General features: G+C 32.3%; 1 protein-coding gene across 4 annotated transcripts in view; it reads left to right on the top strand.

The window, feature by feature from the left end:
* LOC106714941 (cAMP-specific 3',5'-cyclic phosphodiesterase) overlaps window positions 1–25,407 on the top strand; it is a 90,406-nt gene that overhangs the window by 24,584 nt on the left and 40,415 nt on the right. The window contains exons 2-4 of one of the 4 annotated variants that reach the window (XM_014508069.2): window positions 1,312–1,407; window positions 5,890–6,084; window positions 9,424–9,459. In XM_014508069.2, coding sequence (XP_014363555.2) covers window positions 1,312–1,407; window positions 5,890–6,084; window positions 9,424–9,459 — 327 coding nt within the window. The remainder of the gene's footprint in view (window positions 1–1,311; window positions 1,408–5,889; window positions 6,085–9,423; window positions 9,460–25,407) is intronic. The other 3 variants (XM_045678219.1, XM_014508067.2, XM_014508068.2) reach the window with 3 other exon arrangements.

The raw sequence follows: 25,407 nt of genomic DNA, 5'->3' as shown, positions 1-25,407 counted from the left end.
GTTTAATTCGCATTATTAATATATAATACAGAATCAACAGACTGATAAAGATATATCAAAAGAGTGGTACATACTCTGTAGAACCTCCTTAGAGAAAAGGTCAGGTTGATGATGAAAATAATAATAAGCATCATCGGGTACCCAAACTTAATGGGACAACTTTGTTATAAACTGAAATCGAGTTTTCGTCTTTTATTTTAAGTTTTATATCTATAGAATTTATTATTCGTAATATCAATTAGAAATTACACAGAAGCTGCATATTTGTTTAAATGCTGTAAATATAATTTGATCGGGGCTATAGATAATTATTGTAATCGATGACAAATCAATTTATCAATATTCATAATTCCCATAGCAACGTTACGCCAGCAATTGTCACAATCTTATCAGATAATCTTTTAATGTCGAGTATCATATTTGAGTACTTTCAATAGATTTACTCGTACATCATAGTTTATCAACATGTTAGGTATAAATATACAGTTAGTTACAAAATCTCACTTAAAAGAGTCACGTAAAAATTCCAACGACCGCTTATAGAATTTAATAAACCAAGACCAATATTTTTAATGAACTAACGTAAGTCACAGTAAATAAATGTAAGATTTTTTTTTTCAACTAAATTCGAACAACGAACATCGTCAATTATGATGTCAAAATTAGTATGAGATTAGTGTACTTTAGGGCCGATAGGAGCGCTATACAAATTGTACTACAAATTTTGTCATTACCGATATGATGACGATTGTCACAAATATCCGAGCTAGGCTCGCTGAACTCACTTCCATCTTACGCATTGTCTCTTTCGACCAATTCATCTCTTCTTTTTTCGGTCTACCTTAGTACCCATCCACATTCAACGAGGATAACATCGTGTCTTTAATTCAGTGCCTGGTGCAAGTATGTCTGTGATCGTCGGCCGACCTCAGTATCACGCCCCCTGAAAACCCGCCATTATTCGTTAAAGGCCGGCGACCGGATGTCGCCTTGCCGTCTGGCTATATACAACACTCGTGTACGAAAGCCAAGAAGTGGCAAAGTAAACGTATGTTAATACAAATAATGCCAACTGATTTATGAATGTTGATAAAAAAACACGCGTGGAATCCGATCGGCTTACTGTAAAAGATAACAGAGTTGTTTTCGTTTTATTCTTATCTTAACTGCGATCGTTCAATTATTAAGCATTTGTTACGGATATAAACTTATGCGTAATACGTTTACATTTGCAATATGGACGGTGCGATGAAACTATCGTGTTCTGACTGGAGTGGTGGTCTGACTTGGAGCATTGGGTGGACTATGCAGGTGGAGTGAGGCTCCAAGACGATGGAGTGCACGTGGGTCGTCGCGGCGACCATTGAGGAGGCCGCCCGTGTCCGCAAGAAGACGGACTACTGGCAGGTACATAGAAATCACATCAAGAAAATCTTAATTCAACTTGTTATCAGTATCCAGTGGTATATCTAGTGGTGAATTGACAACATCAAGAAACAACATAATTGTTAACTTTATGAATTTTCTTGAGACATTTTCTTAACACTCCATACTACTACGACTTTTTCATAATGACACATTTACAAGTATCTCGTATGTTGATACTGTTAAACAATTATATTTATCACATTGATATAATGAGCATACCAGAGTAACAAACTCGTCGACAGATTAATACAGATTTAAAAGCGGTAGGCGTATCACGAGGGCGCGCTAAAATAGAAGAGATGGATGCGTTATGCTCATTTCTCAATCACTCCGGAAACATTTATTATCTAACTACTAGCTTTTGTCCGCGACTCCATCCGGGCGAAATTAAAAAAAAAACTTAATTAGGAGACTATGTGTTCATCAAGATTATTTTATTTTTTATTTATTTAAAGTTTGTACTCATAGTATTTTTGTGACATTACATTAGAAATACGGTGACGTACTGGAGAGCTTAACTCTAAAAGATTTCTCTTACAGCTGACCACACCATAAAGAGAGGATGTTTAGTGGGTAATAACTACATGTGTGTACAAGTCGTCATAAGTACATATATACTGTTCAACATACGTATATGAATTCTTACATACTACTATTATTTATGATTGTGTTCTACATCTATGCCAAATTTCACCGAGATCCGTTAAACCGTTCCGTCCATCTAAACTTTCGTATTTATAAATATTAATTAATATAAGTAGTAATGACTTTAACGAAATATTACATGCCTAAATAATTAAAACACAAAAAGTACTTAAAATCTGTGTAAAGATTATATTGAACGTCACCAAATCGCTTGGCAGTCCGATTGGCAATCTCAGCATAGGCGCTGCCTACGTACACAACAGTAAATCTCCATTCAGCGTATTTAAAGCCATAACTTTTTGGTTAGTATTGTCACATAAATATACGAATATTAAACCTAATAAATAGACACTATGAGAAACAGTAACGTTTAGTTGCTTGCATGAACCCACGCAGAAGACAGGTTTAAAGTTAAAGCAATTCCACGTTTCGTATTTTGAGTTTGAGCGACAGAGGCCTAATTTTAGTCCATGTTCCCTTCCTCTTCTCTCTTCTTCCTTTCTCTTCTTGTAAGGAAGTGACGGGAAGAGGAATGGCATAGGAGGGGGAAATATCTTCTTTCTTTGCATCACCAATCTGCAATTGCAGATGTCCATGGGCAGCGGTCGCTTCTCTATTTCGGCGAATCCAAATGGCCGATTGCTCGTTTGCCAACAAAATGAAAACGTACTTAAATCACTTCCTATTACATGCTGGGCGCATAAATTAAAGATTTTCATTCATAAGATGCCGAGCATTGTCTCTAGACTTTTTGCGCATTTCAAAATTATCTTTTTGAATTTCTTCAATAGCATTTTACTTATTTAACATAAAGTTTCCAAACCGAAAAGATCGAAGTTAATTCTTGGCACAGTTTTATTTACTTTTGACTCGATATTTTACAGAATAGTAAAAGCTCGTTCGATTTTTAACAATACTTATATGTCTGTAACTTTATTGCTTTTTGCAATGTACAAGAGGAAAATACAGTTTCTTTTAATAACAGCAAATACCTAGTTAACTGGAACAACTTTTTGGTTGTCAACTAAGACAAGCTTTTAATTATTTTCTTTAAAAGTTGCTTTCGAAATCTTTCTTCACCATTTATTTAAATTATTCCATGATAATTGAATGGTAGCTAAAGCAGCTAGGTATTATGCGATGAGTCATTCTAAAAAGTATTAGACTCATTTCCCTTTTTTCACTTTAAGTTTATTAATTAAATCCTAATAATAAATAAAATAAAAAAAAAATTAAAAAATTTTCGTTAATTGATTAAAATAATTAAAAAAGATGTTTAAGACAATTCGGCCAAACTATTCAAAAGAATGCAAACTCGATGATGTGGGTTGGGATGTTTCATAGCGAAGTTCCTATTGCCACCTTCCAGCACCATCATCAGATCAATATCATGTCATCTTAACATTAAAATGTCACGCGATTTACACATATACTCGTATGCTCAATTTCAGTACAATCAGAAACCGGGAAATTCATCAAATTTATTTGGCAAGTTTTGATGACAAACATCGGGACAGGTGAAACTAGATAAAAGCTTGTAAAATGTGATAAGACTTTTAAGGCTTACAATATATAGTTGAATAGAAGATGCTTAGTAACTGTAACAATACATTGCTATATTGCAATATAATATTTGATATAACGACATACTTACATAAATTCTTTTAGTTTTAAATTGAAATCTCCCTCTTGATATGCCAAAATGTAATTGTAAATCTTTTCTACTATTTCTACATTTCTAATTTATACGTTCGTTAACAAAGTATCTAAAGATATCGTTAATCCCATCTTGGTGTAGTAATTGTTCCTCGCGCCTTCAGAGAGATAGTGGAATTCAATCGAAGTCAATCCATCCGCTGGTCTCTAATACTATTATCGGATTATGTCGCATCCTCTCGCCCGAAATACGGCTTTCTTTGTTAAACCATGCAGACATCTTTAGATTGCTGATTCATTAGTGTACACTAACCTATTTAATTGCAAATAATATCAGATTAACGGAAGTTTATGGTTTCTCGTACGTCGTCGACGTCGGTGGCTAAAGGGTTAAGCACTTGACTTGCAATCTGCAGGTCCTGGGTTCGAAGCCCGCCATGTACCAATGTGTTTTTCGATTTTCGATTTACATATGTACATTTATCCGACGTTCCTACAATGAAGGAAAACATCGTGATGCAACCTGCATAAATCTGAGAAAAAATTCAATGATATATGTGTGAAGTCAACCAACCCGCACTTGGCCAGCGCGGTTGACTATGGTCTAGTCACCCCTAACTTGAGGTAGGCTCCGAGCCCCTAAATAGAGACGTATAGTGAGCTGATGATGATGGTTTCTGGCGTGTAAATTTATATGTTTGTAAGTAAGGTTGCCTTCTAGAGCCTTAAACATTGACTGTTTTTAAAATGCGAGCAAATAATTCGATTGAACTTTACCAAGAGTGACAAATCAATATCGGGTTTCATTTATTTGGAGGTGACTTAGAACTTCCACCCTGTATTTCAGCTATTTATATTTAAAATCGATATCGCCTAACATATTTATGGGGGTTGCTAAGTTTTATTGTCTACAACCCAATAAATTATAATGTATATTATTGTAATATATAATATTAATAATTAATAATACATAAATTAATTAACAATTATTATTACAATACAAATTATTATTATCCAAATGCTTTTACAAAATACTTTGAAATAGCGACCTCTTGTGGCAATAACGAACGCTAAGTTCTGGTTGAAACGTTTCACGGATTTGTGAGACTGATATTAATGTGTTCAGGAAAATAGATGTCGCTGACATCTTCACATGGAAACATTTGATTTTAATTGGTTTTTAAAATAAAATGAATAGCTTTAAAAATATATTAAGAGACTTCTATAAAATTTTATTATTTTATGTGGTATAAATATTTTTATATGTAAGGTAATTAATTAACGTTCACAAATTCTAAGTATGTATGTGCTGACAAATCTTTATTGCTGATGATAAAATAATTAAAAATAAGTAAATAGGTAATAAAGTTATAAGTAGGGTCTTATTAAATAATTAAAGTTTATGATCGAAGTACAAAAGAAGTAAAAATCACTTAAATACAGTAGCAAAAGATAAAGTATACCGATACTTATCCATCGATATCAATAATATTGTTTCTGTAATAAACTATTATCTGTTACGAAACTTCTTTGTGTTTACATCTAAAAACATTGAAGTTAACATACAATTAAAAATAACTTTCATAAAGAAATATGTATATTTAAAGTCGAAATAATTCTCAGTGTCCTTATTACGATTATGCATAATATGAATAAATTGAACTATGTTCTACATCTATGCCAAATTTGAGCCGTTCTAGAGATACCTTCTAACTAACATACATCTAAACTTTCGCATTTATAATATTAGTAAGATTTTTTTTTATAAATAAATAGAACGAATATTCCTTTATTTTCGATGAAAAATGATATCAAACTGTTTCGACTTTCAGCTACTGAAAACTAAATGTAACGCAACTTGCGAAAGCTTGTCATAAGTTTTTTTTTTAACTTAAGTTGTTATCAATTGTTACGAGCAAGTCCTATTAGTTATGACTGACCTACTTTTGAATATTCTTTGAATCTACTGTACTTATAAATATGAATTAAATATAACATAAGGTCGGCCTAACTTAAAATATACCGCTGATGAAGTACTGGATTATATACGAAAGGAGTATCCTCTCTTCTTAAACTAACATCTCTTCTTGAAGTATCCTCACAGGTAATGGTTCAAACGGTTTCATGCCATATGATTAATTCCTTTGTGTTTTGTTCCAGCTTCGACGTCGAGAATGGCGGGGCGGCGGGTGGCGCGGGGGGTGCGCGCTCCCCGCTGGAGGGGGGCTCCCCCTCCGCCGCCTTGGTGCTGCAGGCGATGCCGCAGCGCCGAGAGTCCTTCCTCTACCGATCTGACTCGGACTTCGAGATGTCGCCAAAGTCAATGTCCAGGAATAGTTCCATCGCCAGCGAAAGGTAAGTGCGCAGCGAGATTTAGAACCAAAATGTTCTATTGAAACGTACAATTTATTCATGACTCATGATAATCTTAACAAATAAACTTGTAAGTTGACATCTTATCAAAATATTAAATAAACCTGACACATTTTCAGCAACCGTTTTATGATTAACATTCAACAAAAAACCTGCAAGTAATTTGATACTTTTAAATGATATTGTGTCATAATACGTGTAGCACGGAAAATTTTAGCGGAAATAACCAATTGTCTATTGCTTTCAAAGAATATAAATGAATCACGTTTTCGTTTATATACATCAGAACTGTATAATAAAGAAATATTTGGATAAATAAGTTTTAAAATTAAATGTATAATTTTAAATAAACTTTCCGCAGTAAAAGCTCGACGAACGATCACGAATCGGCTCTTGAATTCTTATTGAATTGGTGACCGGTCGACACTGCAGCGGAGCATTTATGACATCTCTATACCACTATACACATACTCTGCACTATGCTTTTAACTAAATACATTGGAAAGTTATGAAATAAAGATTTTTCGAAATTAAAATTGAAATCGGAAGCTCTCGTTAATAAAACAGTTGGAAACACTACTCGTAAGTTTGTTTAGCGACTTAGCAAATAATTTTTTTGCAAATAACTTGTTAAATAAAACTAAATATGCATTTTATCTTCGATATTCTGCGACAGTTTATCCAATTTTATTTAGTCAATTTTAAGTTATTTTTTTACTAAATGTTAGATGTTAAAGAATAGTTATTTCAAAATATTTATTTTATTTTACTTTCTTATTGGCGTGATCAATAAAATATATTTTTTACTTTACTTACTTTTTGTTAATGTCAGGTCAGTCATCTCTGCAATCATACGTGAATAAATTCAATACATATTATGAAATGAATAGTCTTTATTGGAAATGCTTATGTCCAAAACATTTCTTATACATGTGTTTTTTGTCTGTTCAGTTTTATTATATACAAAACAATAGTGATCTTTCAATATCAATACAACTTTCGGGTAAAATAATCTTATTTATTTTCTAATTGGCCACTTATAACAACGGAAAATTTAAAGTCGCTAGACTTTATTCGTAACGGAGCAACAACATTGCTGTCTGTTTTTTGTTTCAAAATGGACGAGAGGGTTGACTATATTTGTTTATTCAAGTGTTTCGGCAAAGGAAACTATTGGTTAATAAGATTTATATTTCTTGTGTCACATTGTAGTATTCTTTTGATATTAGCTAAATTAATTACAACGCATTAAATGTCTTAAAATCGTTCATCGTTGCAAAATTGTTTTAGTCAGTGTAATTCACTCATATTTATAGTAGTTTACGTAGACTGCGTTAACTTTATAATTATAAAACTAAAACAATGAAAGGTATACAGTAACATTTATGAATAAACCTTCAGTTTTCAGAAGTCCTTATCCAAATTAGAGAGCGATTGATTTTAATGTAAATTTAACTTTGTCTTATTGATTTTACTTTAAAATAAATACTACTACGCTTTACTTACTAGAACATGGAAAATTTCTTGCATTAATTTACTTAAAAAACATTGGATAGTAATATAAAACATGGTCCTAAATTTACAAGATTATATTCTGCTGATAAAGACATACTAGATTTTAAAAATTGTTAAATTTTATATGACTTCGAATGAATTGCGTTAGAATATCAGTTCGTATAACTTTCAAAAAGCTTGTATAACTTTTCCGATTCCTCAACAATATGAACAATTTTCACGTAATTGTTGAACATTTAACGCACAGCAGAAAAATTATATTTGCGAAAATTTTCATACTACGGATAACTTTCTTCCCTAATCGTGCAGGTAACCTCTAACATTAAGCATAGAACCACATGACTGAAAACAGCTTTTCTACGTACATTCGGATTATCCGACAACGATTAGTTCAGTTAATCGAGTTTCCACTGTTTACTGTAACATAATGAGTACTCGTATGAAACTTGCCAACTTGCCAAATTGTAAGTTGAAAGCTACTATTATCCTTGCGAATTATTATAAAGCCGAAAACTTAACCAGTTGTTGAAGAGTGAATCAATATATACACTTCGTTTCATCTTGTTCAAACAAATTTATTGAATATTCAATCACGTTTCTATAATAATTGTACAGTTAGTAATTTAAAGTTATAAATATTTCAGATACTTTTCTACATTATTAACTCTGTTATATAACTATGTCTGATAAATAAAAACAACATAGCAATTAAAGCTTCTTTAATTGCCTTTTAAATGATTCATCGTAACGTGATGTTTTAATTATGCTCTTTTGCTGTATAAAATAATTGCAAATAAACGTAAATACAATCAACATTGTAGAATGTTCTTGAATACACCAGAATAAATTATATTGGAATCGTTCGTATCATTATTCTGACAAACGTTTGTTATTCGAGATGGATTTAATATTAGAAATTACAAAATGTTCTATGACGTGTACAATTAAAAATGAATTATTATCACTTACTGCGATTTGAATTTAATTAACATTTAGTTAAATCATGTACGATTACATTTTTATGTTATTGCGTTTTTATTTACATTCTAATCTTTTTACGGAAAATTTGATATTACTTTTTATACACTTTGATTTTGTAAAACGTATTAGTAATTAATAACTATAAAAATGTTACCAATTATGAATAACAAAATATCACGATGTACACAATTTTAGACACAGTGAAATTGTACTTAGTTACACGTCGCACCAAAACAAGCAGGTTACATTACAAGACACCGCTTTGGAAAGGGACAAAGTAAGCTGGTTATAAAATATTGCATATAAATGTTGTGTCGACTAACATCTATGTAGAGCTTACTCACACAGTCTACATTGAGATGTAAGCATGCGTTCTATGTGATGAATGAATCCTAAATTGTGTTGTCTTGTGTATGCTGAGAGTACTTGTGGTAGTCCCGAGTAAAGTGAGCGGCTGGACGTCGATGCGACCTAACTCTTCACGCTATATTTCCCAATATCACAACAAAGCCTGCGAAACACTACTCTAGCACAATATATATTGATGTGAAGCCGAACCCCGCATTAAGACTTATATCCAACGAAATGGTAAAACAATATTACATAGTACGGTTTTGTCTTTGATCTGGAATAATATTGCAAATTTAAGCTGAAATAGCGATTTTTGTATTATTAAATCTTCACGATTCTTTCTTCCAGAATTCAATATGATGTTCTTACCAGTTTTGTTGGATGTTAAGTTATAACGTTATTGCGAATGCTTAGGTGAGAATAATTGTTTCCTCCGTTCTATCTTTCTTTTCCATATTTTTTAATTGCTTGCAGATTCAAGGAGGCCGAAGCTGCACAACTGGACAGAGCGTATGTACTAGGATAACACGCATGCAAGCATATTGCATGGCTTTGTGTAGACATACCGCTCCGCTCGTTGTCCCTTAACGCTTTCTCTTTTATTTTGATGTATATTTTATGTTACCTCAACACATTTATGCTTTCCTTGTTAATGTAGAGACACTATTTACTATTATACGTTATTTAAACTTGTGTGAAAAGGTAGGTAAGTTTTAGTTTACTGACAGATAAAAAAAACCTTTAAATTTACCTTCGATAGAAGTTTTCTTATGGTTAAAGAATTTTTTAAATAGATTTTTACAGTTTTAGTAATTGAGAGCTAATAACAAAATGCAAATTTATCTCTTTACGGATGGATATTACACATGTCGATAGATTGGAAATCACAGATAATAAAAAAATAACTAGTAAAGAAAGGGAAACATTTTTCATAGTCACTAATATTTACTGTGGGTTTTTCATAACTTCTCGTTTGAATTTTTCTTTGTTCTGTGCACGTCTGCAATAATATTATAATAACTTCATGTTAATACATCATTTATGTCTATGAATATAAATTGTTTTTGCCTTTCATCTATTCACAACTAAAATATATTTTCGACAGGGTATTAATTTTTCATTAAATTAATTACTTGCATAAAGTAATCAAAAGTTCTTTGAATATGCAAGACAAGTAAATCCTTCGTTTTAAACTATAAAGAAATCAAATAAAACTCATTGAATATTAATAGTAAATAATAATGATACTGTGTAAAACGTATACTCATATACTTAATACTTATGTATACTCATTATTCATTATTTTTATTTAGCGTATATAAGCTAATAATACTTGTACTTGAGGTAGCATTTTAGCAAATAACTTGTTTGCTTCGATTAAATTGAAAATTTTAAGTGATCGAAAACATTTCTTAAGTAATGTAACTGTAGTCGGTTGGAGGTTCTCAAATAGGACATTTTATTGTGAAAGTTCAGCAGATTGTAGTCAACATAAGCCGACTAGATCCTTCTTGTAAATTAAGCATACCACGCCCATGTTACGTGACAAGAGAAAGATATCTGTTACAAGGGGAACATAATCCTTTTTGTTAATTAAATTGAATTATATTCACGTTTTTTTAAATCGTTTATAACAAAGTAAGTCCAAAGTGTACAATTTTTTTGTTAATCTCTATAAATCATTTTAATTAATATAAGTACATGATACTTGTACTGGTCTTCTATTTTAGTTGTACAATGTGAACACATTGTACAGATGAAAGGATCGTGAAAGGATTACTTGAAAGCGTAATTGAACTATCTCATTGCAGTTTACCTAGGACCGGTGTCCATTAAATTGCTACCGTCTCTAGTTCCTTCTTTATACTTTTAATAATAAAATCAATGTTATCACAAATAACTAAAGAAATAGTATACATTTTATAAACGTTACTTATTAAAAACTTATAAGTGGTTGTGTCTTAATTATCGATAAGTTATACATTAATAAAACATTTTATTTATTTGTTTATTCAAAGAAGTCCTTAATACGTATTTTAGTCAAAAAATTCTCACTTTATGTCACGTAGAGCGAGTTCCGTGCTGCAATCTCACGGTAAACATCATGGATCGATGCAGGAAATCTAGTTATTAAAGCCAAAACAATACATGCTAGGTAGCTAGCTAATGTTTGTCGCCACTTTCACCTGGAACCGAGTCGCGTAGGATAATGCTCGATCCTCGATTTCCACGTCGAACATTGATTACCGGCGCCCACCGCCAGTTTCCATTAGCGCCAAATTTATCCTCGGGCTGAGCCGCGCGCCGGGCGAGTGCGACGTCCCCCCTCTCCGTACCCGATTCCTCCCCCGCACCGTTCCTCACCGCCGGTCCTCCTCATTGAGAGTCCGCCAGCCGCGCCGGCGGCACGCTACCGCACGTACGAACGCCCTTCGATCTTCGAGCGGGCACAAATAAACCCCGGATTTTTCTAACGCTAGATCACGCACGCCGTCTTCCCTCACCATACGCAGTGCGGGATTGTGTCAATAATAATATTACAAGCGTACATTACGTGTGAAGATCGAACCACCGAGGTCGTTCTAGCTCTAACCCAAGTTCCAATAGAATCTTAGTGTCGACGGGAAATCGCGGTCTAAATATTTATTTCCTCAGTTGTAAGCTACGTACTATCGATTGTAAGCTTGTGTTTAGTATCGCCGCGTTCAGAACACTAGTTGCTCCAGCGCCGATAACGCGCATGTGATAAATGCATAAGCTTGTATTACATTATTATCTCGCAGTTCGGTCATTGATTAAATAAAAAATAATTCACACCCAAATAGAGTTCGCTCGCGTAACCGTGTTAGGTGGTATTGAATTAAACGGGAACATCAGATGGGGAGATGGTGAAGGGAGCGTTATCTGATAATAGTGCTGGGATCTAGGAGATGATGCCATTGCTCGTGACATCGGGTCAAGTAATGTAGTGCGTTGCTAGCTGCTAGGTGAGATGACAATGCAGCGCTCGGGTTCGCAGTCAGACCGGCTGTGCGCCGGCGGGGGCGCAACGTTCATCGCGAAGAGCTCTGCCTCAGAACACAGCATGTCGACCGGCGTGTCGGCCAGCAGTAGCGGCGGCACGCTGCCTCGAACCCTCAGCACCAGCGTGCTCAGAATTAAAAACAGATCCACATTCTGGGACAAATTTTGGGACGAGCGAACCAGACGCGACGCGTGAGTTGCTTTGCTAGCTATTGTATACATAAGTACCTACTTGTAAATGAGTTTTTTTTTTTACTTCCGACATTGAAAGTAAGTCTAAACAACTTGTAATAGTTAGGTCAATTAAATAATTAGAAATGTTTACATAATAAAAACAAAAATCTTAAAGTATCCCAGGCTAACAAGATCTGCTCTGCTGATCAAATCTAAGTTGCAGTACGACTAACATTAATCTATGAATTAAACTCTAGAACCGATACCGAATCAATTATTCGCTGCTCTACCCAAGCTGTGTCGGAATTACGTCTCAGTATTACTATTTACCACCCTTAGCTTTCAGAGGCATTAAGCCACTACAATATAATGGAGAAAACGTGTAGCTTAGTGGAAAGGATTTCTTTCAATCTGCAACCGTTACATTAGCTTACATTGGATAAATTCTTTTTTTTTACTAGAAGATTGTGTGCTTTGGATCGGTCGCTAATTATCTAACTACTATCCATACTTTGGGTTTTATTTCCTTCGTTTCTGTTGTAAATACCTGTGTATATTTCAGCGGGTTTCTTTGTAATGCAATATGATTAAAAGAAAATTTTGAGTAATACCTATTTTCTCTAGCCTTTAGTCTTTTTTAATATTTTCCTGAAGAAACCTGTCGCTTACACAATGTTTATTTTGAAATATTTAAATTGCCTAGTCTGGGAAACTGAAGAAAATTAAACAACCTAACTGCAGTTATTATTAATGTTGAAAATAATTGTTTTGTTGCCAATTTTTTTTTAGTAAATTTAATTTCATCGCCATTAATTAATACAAATAAAAAAATTATAACGATAATAACTAATATGTATGTATTAAAAGAATATAAATTGTATTTACCAATTACAGCGTGTATTTAATGTTTATTGCACAACATAACATAAAACTGTGTACTTGCAAAGATAAGATAAGAATTCAGTTGTCCGTTGTTCAGGAAACGTGTCCGCGTAAAGTTGCGCTTATTAAAGGATAAAAAAATCTAAAACATTTTACAAAATAACTATGAAATAATTTAAGTTTTAATAAATTGCCGTCCTTTGAATACTTCATTTTAATAAGTGAAAAGATTCACTTGAATTATTTAACATTTTAAATAATACCATAATTAAAATACATACAAGAATAAACAATCCTGGAATATTATGAACCTTTGATCCCATCGTGCCTTTATAAATGCCTCTTATAAAACAAGAAAATCGTGGGAAGGCGAACAGTCTGCGTGGGTGTTGACGAGCTTTGCTAATGGTTATTGCTCTCACTTGTTCACCTGATCTTAAGTGATTCCTTGACTGTCTACACAAATAATTATAACTATAATCTCAGACATAAATAAAGAAAGATATTCAATACAACTAAAAATCACAGATATGCAGAAATTATGTTTGACTTTTAACATTATTCTGAAATGCTTTCTTGTTCTTACAACGCGATTTCCTTCACAATTTTCATTCGCACATTACAAATTCTTTTTTGTAGATCGTCAACGAATTAATTTTAATTGAAACTTTGTATAATTAAACATAGGACTTAACGAATAAAAACTTTGCTAATAGTGTTTGACGTGTGAATTCTACACAACGCATTACAGCATAGGATAACTACTATTACTTCGAATCTCCTATTTGCTTTTGAATCATTTGGAGAGTTTGAAACTGATGTAAATTTACAAAACAGAATGCACATCATAAAACTTATTATAGTTCAAAACGTAATATTGTCTAGTCGAGCATGTTGCTTCCTTTTCAGTAAGCTGTACGGAATACGGAAAACACAGGAGACTCAATCCCTCTCACCTGTTTGTAATAGGATGTGTAATAGCACGTCTTTCGTTTAAGAACAGCATAGAGCTCTGTCTGCGTGTAGCTCAAAGCTAGATTGATTTCAATACATCAGACTTTGTATGCTATTTTAAAATTAAAAGGTTGTATTTACATTTACAGAGACAACGAGACTAAGCACTGACACTTAATATGAACGTCGAATTTATTTCTCAGTTACTTTCAAGTCAAGTTCAATGCCTTAGTAAAATCGATTTGAATGAAATATCGCACCGCAGAACAGCTTCTGTAACCCTTTGTTTGCTTCTTTTGTTTTAACTTTATTTTTGATATGTAATTTTAATTGAATATTGGTTGGAATTTTAAACATAGCGAGCGCGTGTTTGACGAATATTATTACAGAGATAACAGTCGCCGGGAGAGCTCAGCTATAAATAAAAACTCCGAGCCTGGGACACCACTTTCCTGTTGCCATTTTTATTACAATTTACTCGTAAAAGCCTCTGGAACAAGCTAACAATAAAGAAAAAGAAAATATTTACCGCGGCCTTCATTACCTACCATTACAATACTTACGTTTAACATTATATTGTTTTTCTAAACGGGTAGTGAAATCAACAAAATGTCTAGCCTGTGTTCTATTCCGCATTTCAAGAAACTATCATTTCTTTTGATACGTCACAATGAGTTGTCAGATATTCCATTACAAGTTAATAATCCAACAAAGTTTGCAGTTAATTATAATTATAATATTATAGTAAGGGAGCCCACGAGGCTAAATGGGGATTTACTCGAGCATCGTAGAGACCTATTGGGATGCAAAGCTTAGATGATAAGAAGAAAAAAATGTTATATGATATATACCTTTACATCAGTGGGGGAAGCGGCTATAGATTTTTAAAAATGTAAAAAAAAAAAAAATTTTCGAGCGCGTCAGATTTTCTAAGGGAGTGTTAAGTGCACCAAAAAAAGCTCTCATTCACTAATCTGACGATTTCGATGGGACGCAAACTCGCGGTCATTTTTATAATGTGCAAAAAAATTCGCCATTTTGAAATACTCAAGCGCGTCAGATTAAGATATATATGGTTTATCTTTATGTTCTAAACGTACTGTCTCATAATCTGACGATTATGTAGAGGGATTCGCCTGATCTGACAAAAAAAAATTAGAAAAACGGTTCGGCCTTATACATGGGCCCCATGTTTTGTGGAGGTACTTAACCGGGTACAAGGTATCCCCCTGTATATTAATCTGCCGTGCTTTAGGAAATCCCGAAATCTCCGCTTGGGCTCCCCTACTATTAAATGGTCCATCCTTAATGTAGAAACAAATTTTAAATTTACCTTTGTACTAGACATCGTTTTAACAACCAGTACACCAGGATGACTTGTCCTAATTCGATTAGACTGTAACTATTGACAATCTTCTGCGTGACCGGCAACGTAAATTAAACGTTATTGTTAAAGCCATTATTTAATAAAGAAACTGCTCAGATAGGATTGGAGTAGAAGCAAGAACAAATGACTAGGAGTAAGCAAAGTACAGCAAAAATAACAAAGACAATGCCTTAAATGTTAATAATATGTTTTATTCCACATATTAAAAGATTACCCATTACATATATCAGAGAAATCAATTGTTTTACGAAGCTGAAAACATTTCTTTTGTGCGATGTCGTCGAGAATGTCATGGTTGAAAGACCGCGGTGATTTTTTGCTGTGAAATAATTGTACCTCAGAGCAGACGAAACTGAACTTTTATTGCCCATATTAATAAAAATAAATGCTATACATATATACATAAAAATGTTTTATTCTCAATATAATTTAATCGCTTTAACAATTGCAATGCTAAAACGACAAATTACTGCAGTCATATATTAGAATTTTAGTTATTGGTGTATTAACATTTAAAATTGTTTTTAGTCTTTCATGTGTTTCTTTCATAGACTTTCACTTCAAAGTCAGTTCAAGACAGTTATCTTTAATTTCGATTTTAATACCGTGTGTGTGTGTTTTTTTCATTAGAACATTTACCACGCGCCTTGTGCCAGATGAGAATAGAAACACGCGAACAGTTTCATCAGGTATTTCGTTAAGAATTACGCAATAAACTATTGCGTAAAACACCTTAAATAATATTGTCGTAAAATTACAGTGCGTTGTTATTTGACATAACGTTGCTATTTCGTGTGGTCTGTGAATTTTTTTTTTGGCGTAGGAAGACCATTCTGTAATACTGGACAGGACATAATATATTTAATTTCTTCCCCTTTGCAGCTTAGGAAAAGTTACCATATTACCGATTTTAAGACGTTCCTAGATCACCTTATGATACGTTTCATAAAGTTCGTGAATGGTTAAGGGAAAGCAATTGCTATGACCCAAAAATTAATTGATTATTCTTAAACAAATTCTGATAAAACATAGGAATGGATTCCACCTCGATCATACTAGTATTTAGATATAATAAAATAGCAGTTGCAGTACCGAGAAGTTCTAATCTTTTATGTTTTTAACAAAAAAAAAATAGACGGGAAACCTATCAAATAAATCAAAAGCACGTTCATTAAACAAATAAGAAAATATTCTAGCGATGCAATATTAAATTAAAATAAAATCCTTCCGTAAAAGATACCTATTTCATTAACAGGTGGGTGGAACTTAAAGTATTACTGGTACTTAGAGTGGGAGTTTAAAGTATAAATTATATTTCTTCAATAAACGTTATGTATAATTAAGCTGGAAGCTGGTTGTTGTGAGATAGCGCGTGGGAAGTTAATTGAAAACACGTGCCATCGTGCCGCTGCACCGGCCAGCACCGGCCCTAGCTTTCTATAAATAATTTCACAATGAGAAAGAACAGACGTGATAATTTGTAGACCCATCAAACTTGTTGTGAACATTAATTTTTATTTTTTTCACCTAACACTATTACTTTCTTAAATGTATAGTGTTATTGTAATTATTCACATATGTTTTGATGTAAAATAACTTTTACGTACATTTTATAGAGAAACAACATTTTATTCTAAATAGTTTTTCAAAAACTGCTGTAAGGTTTTATGTATATTATCGAATAAATTCATATTGTTAGCGAAATATTTTAAGGAAAACGAAAAGGCTTAATTGTATGGTTACGATGTTTTATATATAGGTAATTAATTATTAAAGTCATAGCTCCAACCTATGGGACTAATCAATAAGATTTCAGAAGATGTTTTTGCTTGAAACATTTTTAATTGTCCAAACGGTTTGGGCTCTGTGAAAACATTTTAAAGCACTATAGCTGCTAATGTCGTTAAAAAGATATACTTCAAATGACATAAAATAAATATTATAGAATGTGTTAACGAAATTACATCTTATGCTCTGTGGCATCTAGTCCAACGAAACTTCTTCGATTCGTAATCGACGACGAAATGAAAGAAGTCCCATCTTTTTGTCAACAACTAAACACACAACCACCAAATCAATACACCAACTAAAGCAATGTTTTTATTCTTATCGGATATTAGTTCCTCTGACCAGCCCATTACTTCTCTTGATGTAAATTGTAACTTATCTTTTGCGCTATTACTATATAACATTTAACAATTTCACAAATCTGACGTAGTGATCTGACGACCAACTTGCGCAATCGACTGTATCTACTTACGTAGCTACATTTTTTTCTGATGACTCATTTTCTTACGATACAATACTCATAGTACCTTGCATTTATATATCTTGTTGATATCCAGGTGACATTCGATTATAACTTGTTATTTTGAATGAACTTTTTTATAGTTTCATCAAAAGTCGAAGTTGTACGAATAAGTATGAATATTTTTGTACTTAACGTTGAAATCATATTTGCAATAAGCACAAAATGAACTTTGTGTGTTGATACATATTTTTATTCTTTATTATTCCATGGTCGAAATAAAATTGTTTCTGTTTTAGAAGCCAGACATGGTACCTGAGCTTAAAAAACTTCTGATTATAAGACCGCTTATGACACTTTCGTCTCTCTCACTCGGTCTAGCAGGTATTCCATATAGTGCTGGGGTCAACTTTCCTTATTAGTCTCTTCCACTTCGCTCTGTCCTCAACATCTTCATCTGAGACATGGCAGTCATCCACGTCTTTCAGTACTTCATGTTTCCACCTTGGTTAGTAATCAACTGAGCAGTCAAATTTCTTACTATTTTATGAAAGTTGAAAATTACGTACGTTGAAGAGTACGTGGTATTAATAATGTGATGTAGCAAGTTGTTAAGTAGTCAATAAATCGGCAAGTAGCAAAACACGAGGAGTACATTACGACAGGTACTCGAACTCGATATGTTGATATAGATAACACAATATGAACTAACAACAGCGACGCTCGCGGGGGAAATATGCGCGGCCTTCTAACTTTTATCAGACCGTGCGCGTTGTTGATTATTGCAAGGGCCGGATGCAAATTTCCCGCAGCTCCAGTATGCCGATATTAAATTGTTTAAATAACTTTTACTTGTTCTATTATCTAGCTAATTCTAACCAATATTTATGAATTAAATTTCAAGACACCACTCGAATAAATAAAAATCGAATTGGTACAATCGAAACATTCACCATTTGAAGATGAAAATAATTTTCGTGATTTTATTGATCAACTATGTTAACAACATTACAATTTTGTAAAAAACCTTTTTTCTTTTTACTTCATAAATAAAATACTTCGTAAATAATAAAATAGATTGATATTATAGAGCTAAACCCAAGAATACCCACATGACGAATGTTGAGGTATCTGATAACTGAACCGATGCGGCCGCAAATAAGGCAATTTGAAATCGATAGTACAGAGGTGTTCTACTCATATTTACAACATCTGACATTTCTCTGTGTTTTTCACAACCATCCAAAATGCTTATTTTCATGATTTTACTTAATAAAATAATAGTACTTAATGCGCGTAAATAATAAATATGTAATGACTTGAAATGACATTGAAAAAATAACAGTAAAATGTTCACAGAATAATCAAGCAAAACGCTCATTCTGTGTCTTTAATTTATAGGAACTCTGAATTTAATTAAATCTATTTTTAAATTTAGAACAAATCTGAGTCTTTTCAATACTGGAACTAAAGGGACCAGTTAAATTAATCTTACTAATATTCTACATGCGAAAGTTTGGACGTTTGTTAGAAAGTATCTGCACAAAGGTTTAACGGATCTCACTGAAAGGCATAGATGTAGAACATAGTCTGAGTAGTCATCATTTTCTTTTTAATCCCGCGTGGTATGAATCGTAGGCGACAGCTAGTATGAATTCAAAATTCAATATAAACAACAAAGGACAAAAACTAGGCCGTTATGTAATGTAGGCCAACCTACTAACGTGAATTTCTATTTAGGATCGTACTTTACCGTATTTTCGCTGAGTCAGAGAATATTGTCAGGATAAAGTATTTGATAGATCGCTGCGTGTCACCTCTGAATAATAACCCTCGTCCAAATTTAATACAAAAAATATCAACAAGGAAAGTTTTTTTTCTTAACATCTATTTAAAGTAATTTAGCAAATATATAAAGGAGTTAGATCTCTAAAAACTAACAATAACATACTTATTTAAAATTATATATTTATATATATTATATTGTAAATATTGTAATGATAGTCAAAATGTTAAATAACTCACGTGTATGAAAGACATGAAACTTTTACAGTGCCGTTTTTAAGATTAAATTGTACTTATTTTACCAGAATGAAATATAAAGATTTCCAAATAAAAACTGACGCAAAGTGTGACAACATTTGACTTGCTAAAGAAAAAAAAATGCACAAATGATATCTTACTAATATTTTAAATGCGAAAGTTAGATGTATGGATGTCTTTTAGAAGGTATCTCAGGAACGGCTCAACGGATCTTGATAAAATTTGTTACAGATGAAGAACATAGTCTGGAAGAACACATAGGCTACTTATTAAGTTTTTTTTTTTTTTAATTTCGCTCGGACGGATTCGCGGGTGGCAGTTAGTTTTGTATGAAGCTTATAAATTGTGGCGATTTTAAGCATTATATCTAAGCCTTTTGCAAAAGTTAAACTTCTTTTGTTATTTTCGAAACGAAGTTTACGAACAAAAAAAATATCACAGCAGTTTTTATTTATATTTTGATGGCTACGCTCTCACTGCTAATATAAGTGAATACGTGGTGTTTACTTGGAATTTAAATAAGGTATGATCAAAGTTAAATTGTTTATGAAACATTTTCTTATTAAAAGTAAAAATTTGATGTCTGTCAAATTTGATCACTGTAAATGATACAACAAATAAATGTAAATTGAAATATATTCAGGATTTTTTATAACAATTGAATCAAATAAAACTTTACATGGAAATGAGGTGAGCTAGTATTTAATATACATGAACTGTTTTCAAATTAATTGTAGTCGCTTTAATTAATCTATATTTATTAATAATTTAATTTTTAGCACGTAAAAATCCACAGCTCTATATTTTTATTAGGTTTTGAAATATTAATGAGACTCTCATTATGGACTAGCTGTCGCCCGCGAATCCGTTCCCCGGAATTTTAAAAAAAAAGCCTATGTGTTCTTCTAGACTATGACCTACATCTGTACCAAATTTCAGCAAGATCCGTTGAACTGTTCCGGAGATACCTTTAAACAAACATCCATTTATCCATCTATCCAAACCTTCGCAGTCATAATACTAGTAAGGTTATACTATTTATAAGATTGGGGAAAAAGATTCTTCGCATTTTATAAAAAAATTGTAAACATTATTTAATATTAATATTTATCTAAACACATATTTTAAAGAACTTTGTTAATTATACAGTGTTTATAAGTTTAAATAAATTAATCAAATTAATGATGGGTCACCTTAATTACGTAAAGAACCTTACAAAATTCTTATTTAGTCTGTAAATCTTATAGAAATATCAATTATTTTTCTCTTCAAAAATTTATATTGAAATCTTAGAATTAAATCAATCCACTGGTTCGCAATAACGAAGCACATTAATAAAACGATTCGTGCCCAACTCAATAATCAGCGTAGTATCGGAATTAGTCTTTATTCAGTTTTAGTTTCTGTACGTGATTTGGCTCCCTCTTGTCGCAATAATGCCCCTTGAATTAGAATTAATATCCTATTGCCAATAACAGTTAATACAACACTGAACTCTATAAATTGACTTTAATATTAATTATTCAATGTATCTTTGTTAGTGAAAAACAAATCAAATTGGAATTACTTAGGTTACTGTTTAAGGAGTGTGAGTCAGGTACTAAGTTACATTTTAAAATGATCATCTTCTTAAGGCACTTTTTAATTTTCTTTTATGCCATAACCCATTTTATGAAATACTAATTGCCTGTGTATCACGTCAAGTAATAATGCATTCAATTAAAACTAATAAGCTTAAATTAAAAAAAAAACGTCTTTATAAATCGCAATAATTTATTTCCAAACCTCACTGTCATAACTAAGTCTTAATTTACAATGACGTACACTGATCAACAAATTAAGGTCAATTAGGCAGTTTTATTATCTTGTGTCCAGCGAATCAATAAAGTTCAAATTCATTATGATTATGTTATAATCGATTTTAAACGAGGCTAAATGAAACCGAATATATTTAATCTGAGAACACATTAATAAGTGTACACTAAACTGATGAAGTGGGTTTTATTGTAACTAGTCCCGACTGTCAGGACGGTGATGCTTTTATATGCTTCAACTGCCTTTTTAAACGTATATGTGTAGAAATGTATTTTTGTGTGACCGTCGTACTCTGACCTGGTGAAGTCTAATAGTACTTCAAACTTCTTACATTATTTCCGCTTTGTTAATTCTCAAGTCACAAGTAAAATTATTCGCGAACATACCAGTTTCAATTGCCTTTATTGAGTTTTATAATCTTTGCCTTACTAACACTATTTTTAGATTTAACGATCTGCTCAAGATAACAGTATTGCTGTTTTTATCTCGAGTTACTTCCTTTGAGGTTTTTTATTGCGTTTCTCTTGTACGGCACGCTTGTGATCTCTTATACGTTTAGATTTTGTTCTTCACCTTCTAACGACTATTTCAAAAACCACCAACATTTAATATGTTGCTACTTTAATATACTTCTACATCATAATAATACAATAGACGTGCGTTAACGAAAACAAATAAAAAAAAATTACAGGTCAATTTAAATTTTACATGTTATACCAAATCACGGAATAAACGTATTATTAGTTATTGTCTTACTGTTGATTATGTTCTTGTAGATCTCGAACAATTTACAAAGGCAATATTTCCCAAACGACCCTCTCAATATCTCTAGGGACAGTTTGGCAAACAATATCAGTTTATCACTTATATTAAGTGAGTAACTGATTATTACCCACTTACTATTCCCAGTCCGCTCGCATGAGACGCCGGGAAAATGTATGTTTGCTGTATGTGGGCCATCGATCTATTTTCTTTTGTCGGTTCCTGCAACATATACTTTTATCATTCGTAAATGAACAAGCTCGTTTCTTATGCTCTTCTTTTGTACAATTTTCCTTTTTATTTCGGCGAAGAGATTTGATAAACTTTGTATGTATTCAGTACTTTATTCAATGTAGATGAGGTTGTGTTTCTTTTAGTTCTTTTTTATTATTTCCTCTTATTCAAAATTTCAATAGACATCACGTGATCGCGTATTGTTTTCAGTACAGATTCCTCGGTTATGATTGTGACATCTATTTTTCATTTGGTACTCGTGAGCAGTGGGCAAGTATCCAGGCTCGTTAGCCAATGTGACCATCCGTATTTTAACACTCACATGATCTTAGATACACTAGAACGATAATTATTTAATATCTATATATACGTTTCCATAATTTGTTATGCTGTCGTCATCCTCATATATACACTTGTCACTTGTCATAGTAAAGGAAATGTTTGAATGTAACGGTATATTATTTGTCACTTTTGAAGTTACATTCGTAAGTTACGAGACAGACAGACATTGTATGAATATGAGATTACGTGCTTGTCTTCTCCCTTGAAACACGGTTTTATAAAATATTCTACTTCCATTCTATTTTTGTAAATTATTTTATTAATTATGTGTATAAATATTTAATCTTCTATGTCTTGCAAGAATATATCAATTACAAAATTAATACGCGGAATACAATGCGCATCGGTTGACCACAGATATGTGTCATATGTATACTATGTATGTATGTATGTATGTATGTATGTATGCATATACTCATCGCATCTAGTGGCTCCAAGGGCATAGCCAACGTTTGCCAATACTCGTCTAGACACAAACATCTTGCTTACACTGTACCTACTAACTTGTATGTAAATGTAATGTTATTTTATAACATGCTGCCATTAACTACTTTGTATACTCTATTAATTTATTTGATGGACATAATAGAAAATAAGAAGTTCACAAAGTACGCCAACATTACCAATCTAATTTCTCCACAAATTTGGCTAATGTGAATGATTACAAAACAATATATAAGCCAACTACAGTATTTTTTAGAATATTTCATAATATTATGTCCTTTTTGCAATAACAATAACTTATTAAAAATAATTATTTTGATGACGTAGCCTTTCAGATTATTTTCCAGAAGCTAAACAAACAATGAAAACTCACAAGTGTCAATTATCTCTAACCCCTTTAGAAGTTTATTTGATGTTGCCAAGACAATACGAGACGTTAAATCCCCGCTCCCGAACGCCCTCGGTAAACTGCTTTATTTTCACAATAAAAATAAAACGGTCTCGGTATTAAACCTTATTTATTTTATGAAATAAGTTCTATTAAACAACTGGTAGAACAATCTTTTGTAAAGGTATTACCAGAACATAAAGTTTCTGTATTTATCAACGTCTAATGCCTTTTGTTCAAATTTTCTTGCGGAATAAATACTTTATAGAGTAAGTTCTTCATATTTATGTAAACGCAAATTTATCCCGACCAATTTATAAGAAATGGTCTACATACTACATGTTTTGACCTTTTTTTTTTTTTTTTACATGTTTTGACCTGAAAATGTAACATTTCCAGTCAATTTTCATTTTATTCATTCGTAATCGGGCACCAAAATTACTTATACTACGTTATACGAATATCACGAATGTTAACTGTCCTTGTTCCGACTCTACTGCTTTTGTTACGTGTTTTTAAAATTACTACTTTGTATGTTGGCTGCAACGTTTATGTTTGATCTATCAAAACATTTACTAAGGCGTCTAGGATTAACGCGACAGTAAAAATTTATGGTGAATCGTTATATTGATAAATAGCTTTAAAATAGAGTAAATGTCGTATTTCATTATTATAACCATTCCAAAGATCCATGAAAAGAAGATTGAAAGTAAATGAAATATAGTGTCCAAATGAAGTATAGCGCAGTGTAACTGAAAATGTGAGTCAAATATTTGAAGCAACTGTTTAACTGTCGTATTAAATATTTCAGTGCGCGAACAAACAGTATTAGTTGCTCGGTGCCGAGCTCCGGCGCCGAGGAAATTGATAATTGCAATATTGCATCCTGATTTATGACGGGCTCCACGATGAAGAAAAATATCCTAAGAAAACCTGCGCATCTCTAAAGAACTGTAATAATATTAGGTCTAGATAGTGCTTAAGCATTTAAGCTTTGCTCATATTACGATAAATTATAATCTTTATATGCTAGTACCAAAAATATTAATTTCAAGCCTGTTCATGCTAGTGACAGTTTACATAATACAACGATCAACGACAAAAGTTTCGACGTCCCTAAATTAAATCTTTAATACCTATATAGCGTCTCAATTTCCCTTTTGCTAATAGCGGGACTTACGTAGTTTGCTGCTTTCTACTGTTGTTATAATAAACATATTTATAATTGCTCAAGTAAGAAAATATTGTTGAAGAAAGAAAATTATTAGTACTAAAATTATGCTTAATTTTATCATAATCTTGCTTACAATTTTTTTAAGTAGCTAATTTAAACATCTTGTAAGTAAATGATCTCTAGTTTTACCAAGATTATTAAACTAGTTTTGGATAGTTTGTAAATCGCCTGGGGTAGCTTTTATTATTCAACAACTGAACTTCATGTAAAAATTAAAAAAAAATACGCTTTATGAAAACTTTAGCAATAGTAATACTTTGGTCATTTTAATATAGAAAATTTTCTGTTATGTATTCAAATGTTATGTTGAAAATTTTAAAAACATTTAAAAGGATCTAGTAGCTTGTTCTTTGGTTGCATTAGAGCAGCCATCACGATACATTGAGCAAAACACAGAGCTTCGCCTTTGTTCAGTCCATAATTAATAGTACGTTTTTAAGTCCTGCTTATTCATGATAAGTAATACTAATACATGATGCAGCATGATATCTTTTTATAGCATACAAGAACAAAGGAACACAGATTCG

The sequence above is a fragment of the Papilio machaon genome, chromosome 6, assembly GCF_912999745.1.
Source record: "Papilio machaon chromosome 6, ilPapMach1.1, whole genome shotgun sequence".
Lineage (NCBI taxonomy): Eukaryota > Metazoa > Arthropoda > Insecta > Lepidoptera > Papilionidae > Papilio > Papilio machaon.
Note: the sequence above shows the minus strand (reverse complement) of the source record. Positions and strands in the feature narration are given on the sequence as shown.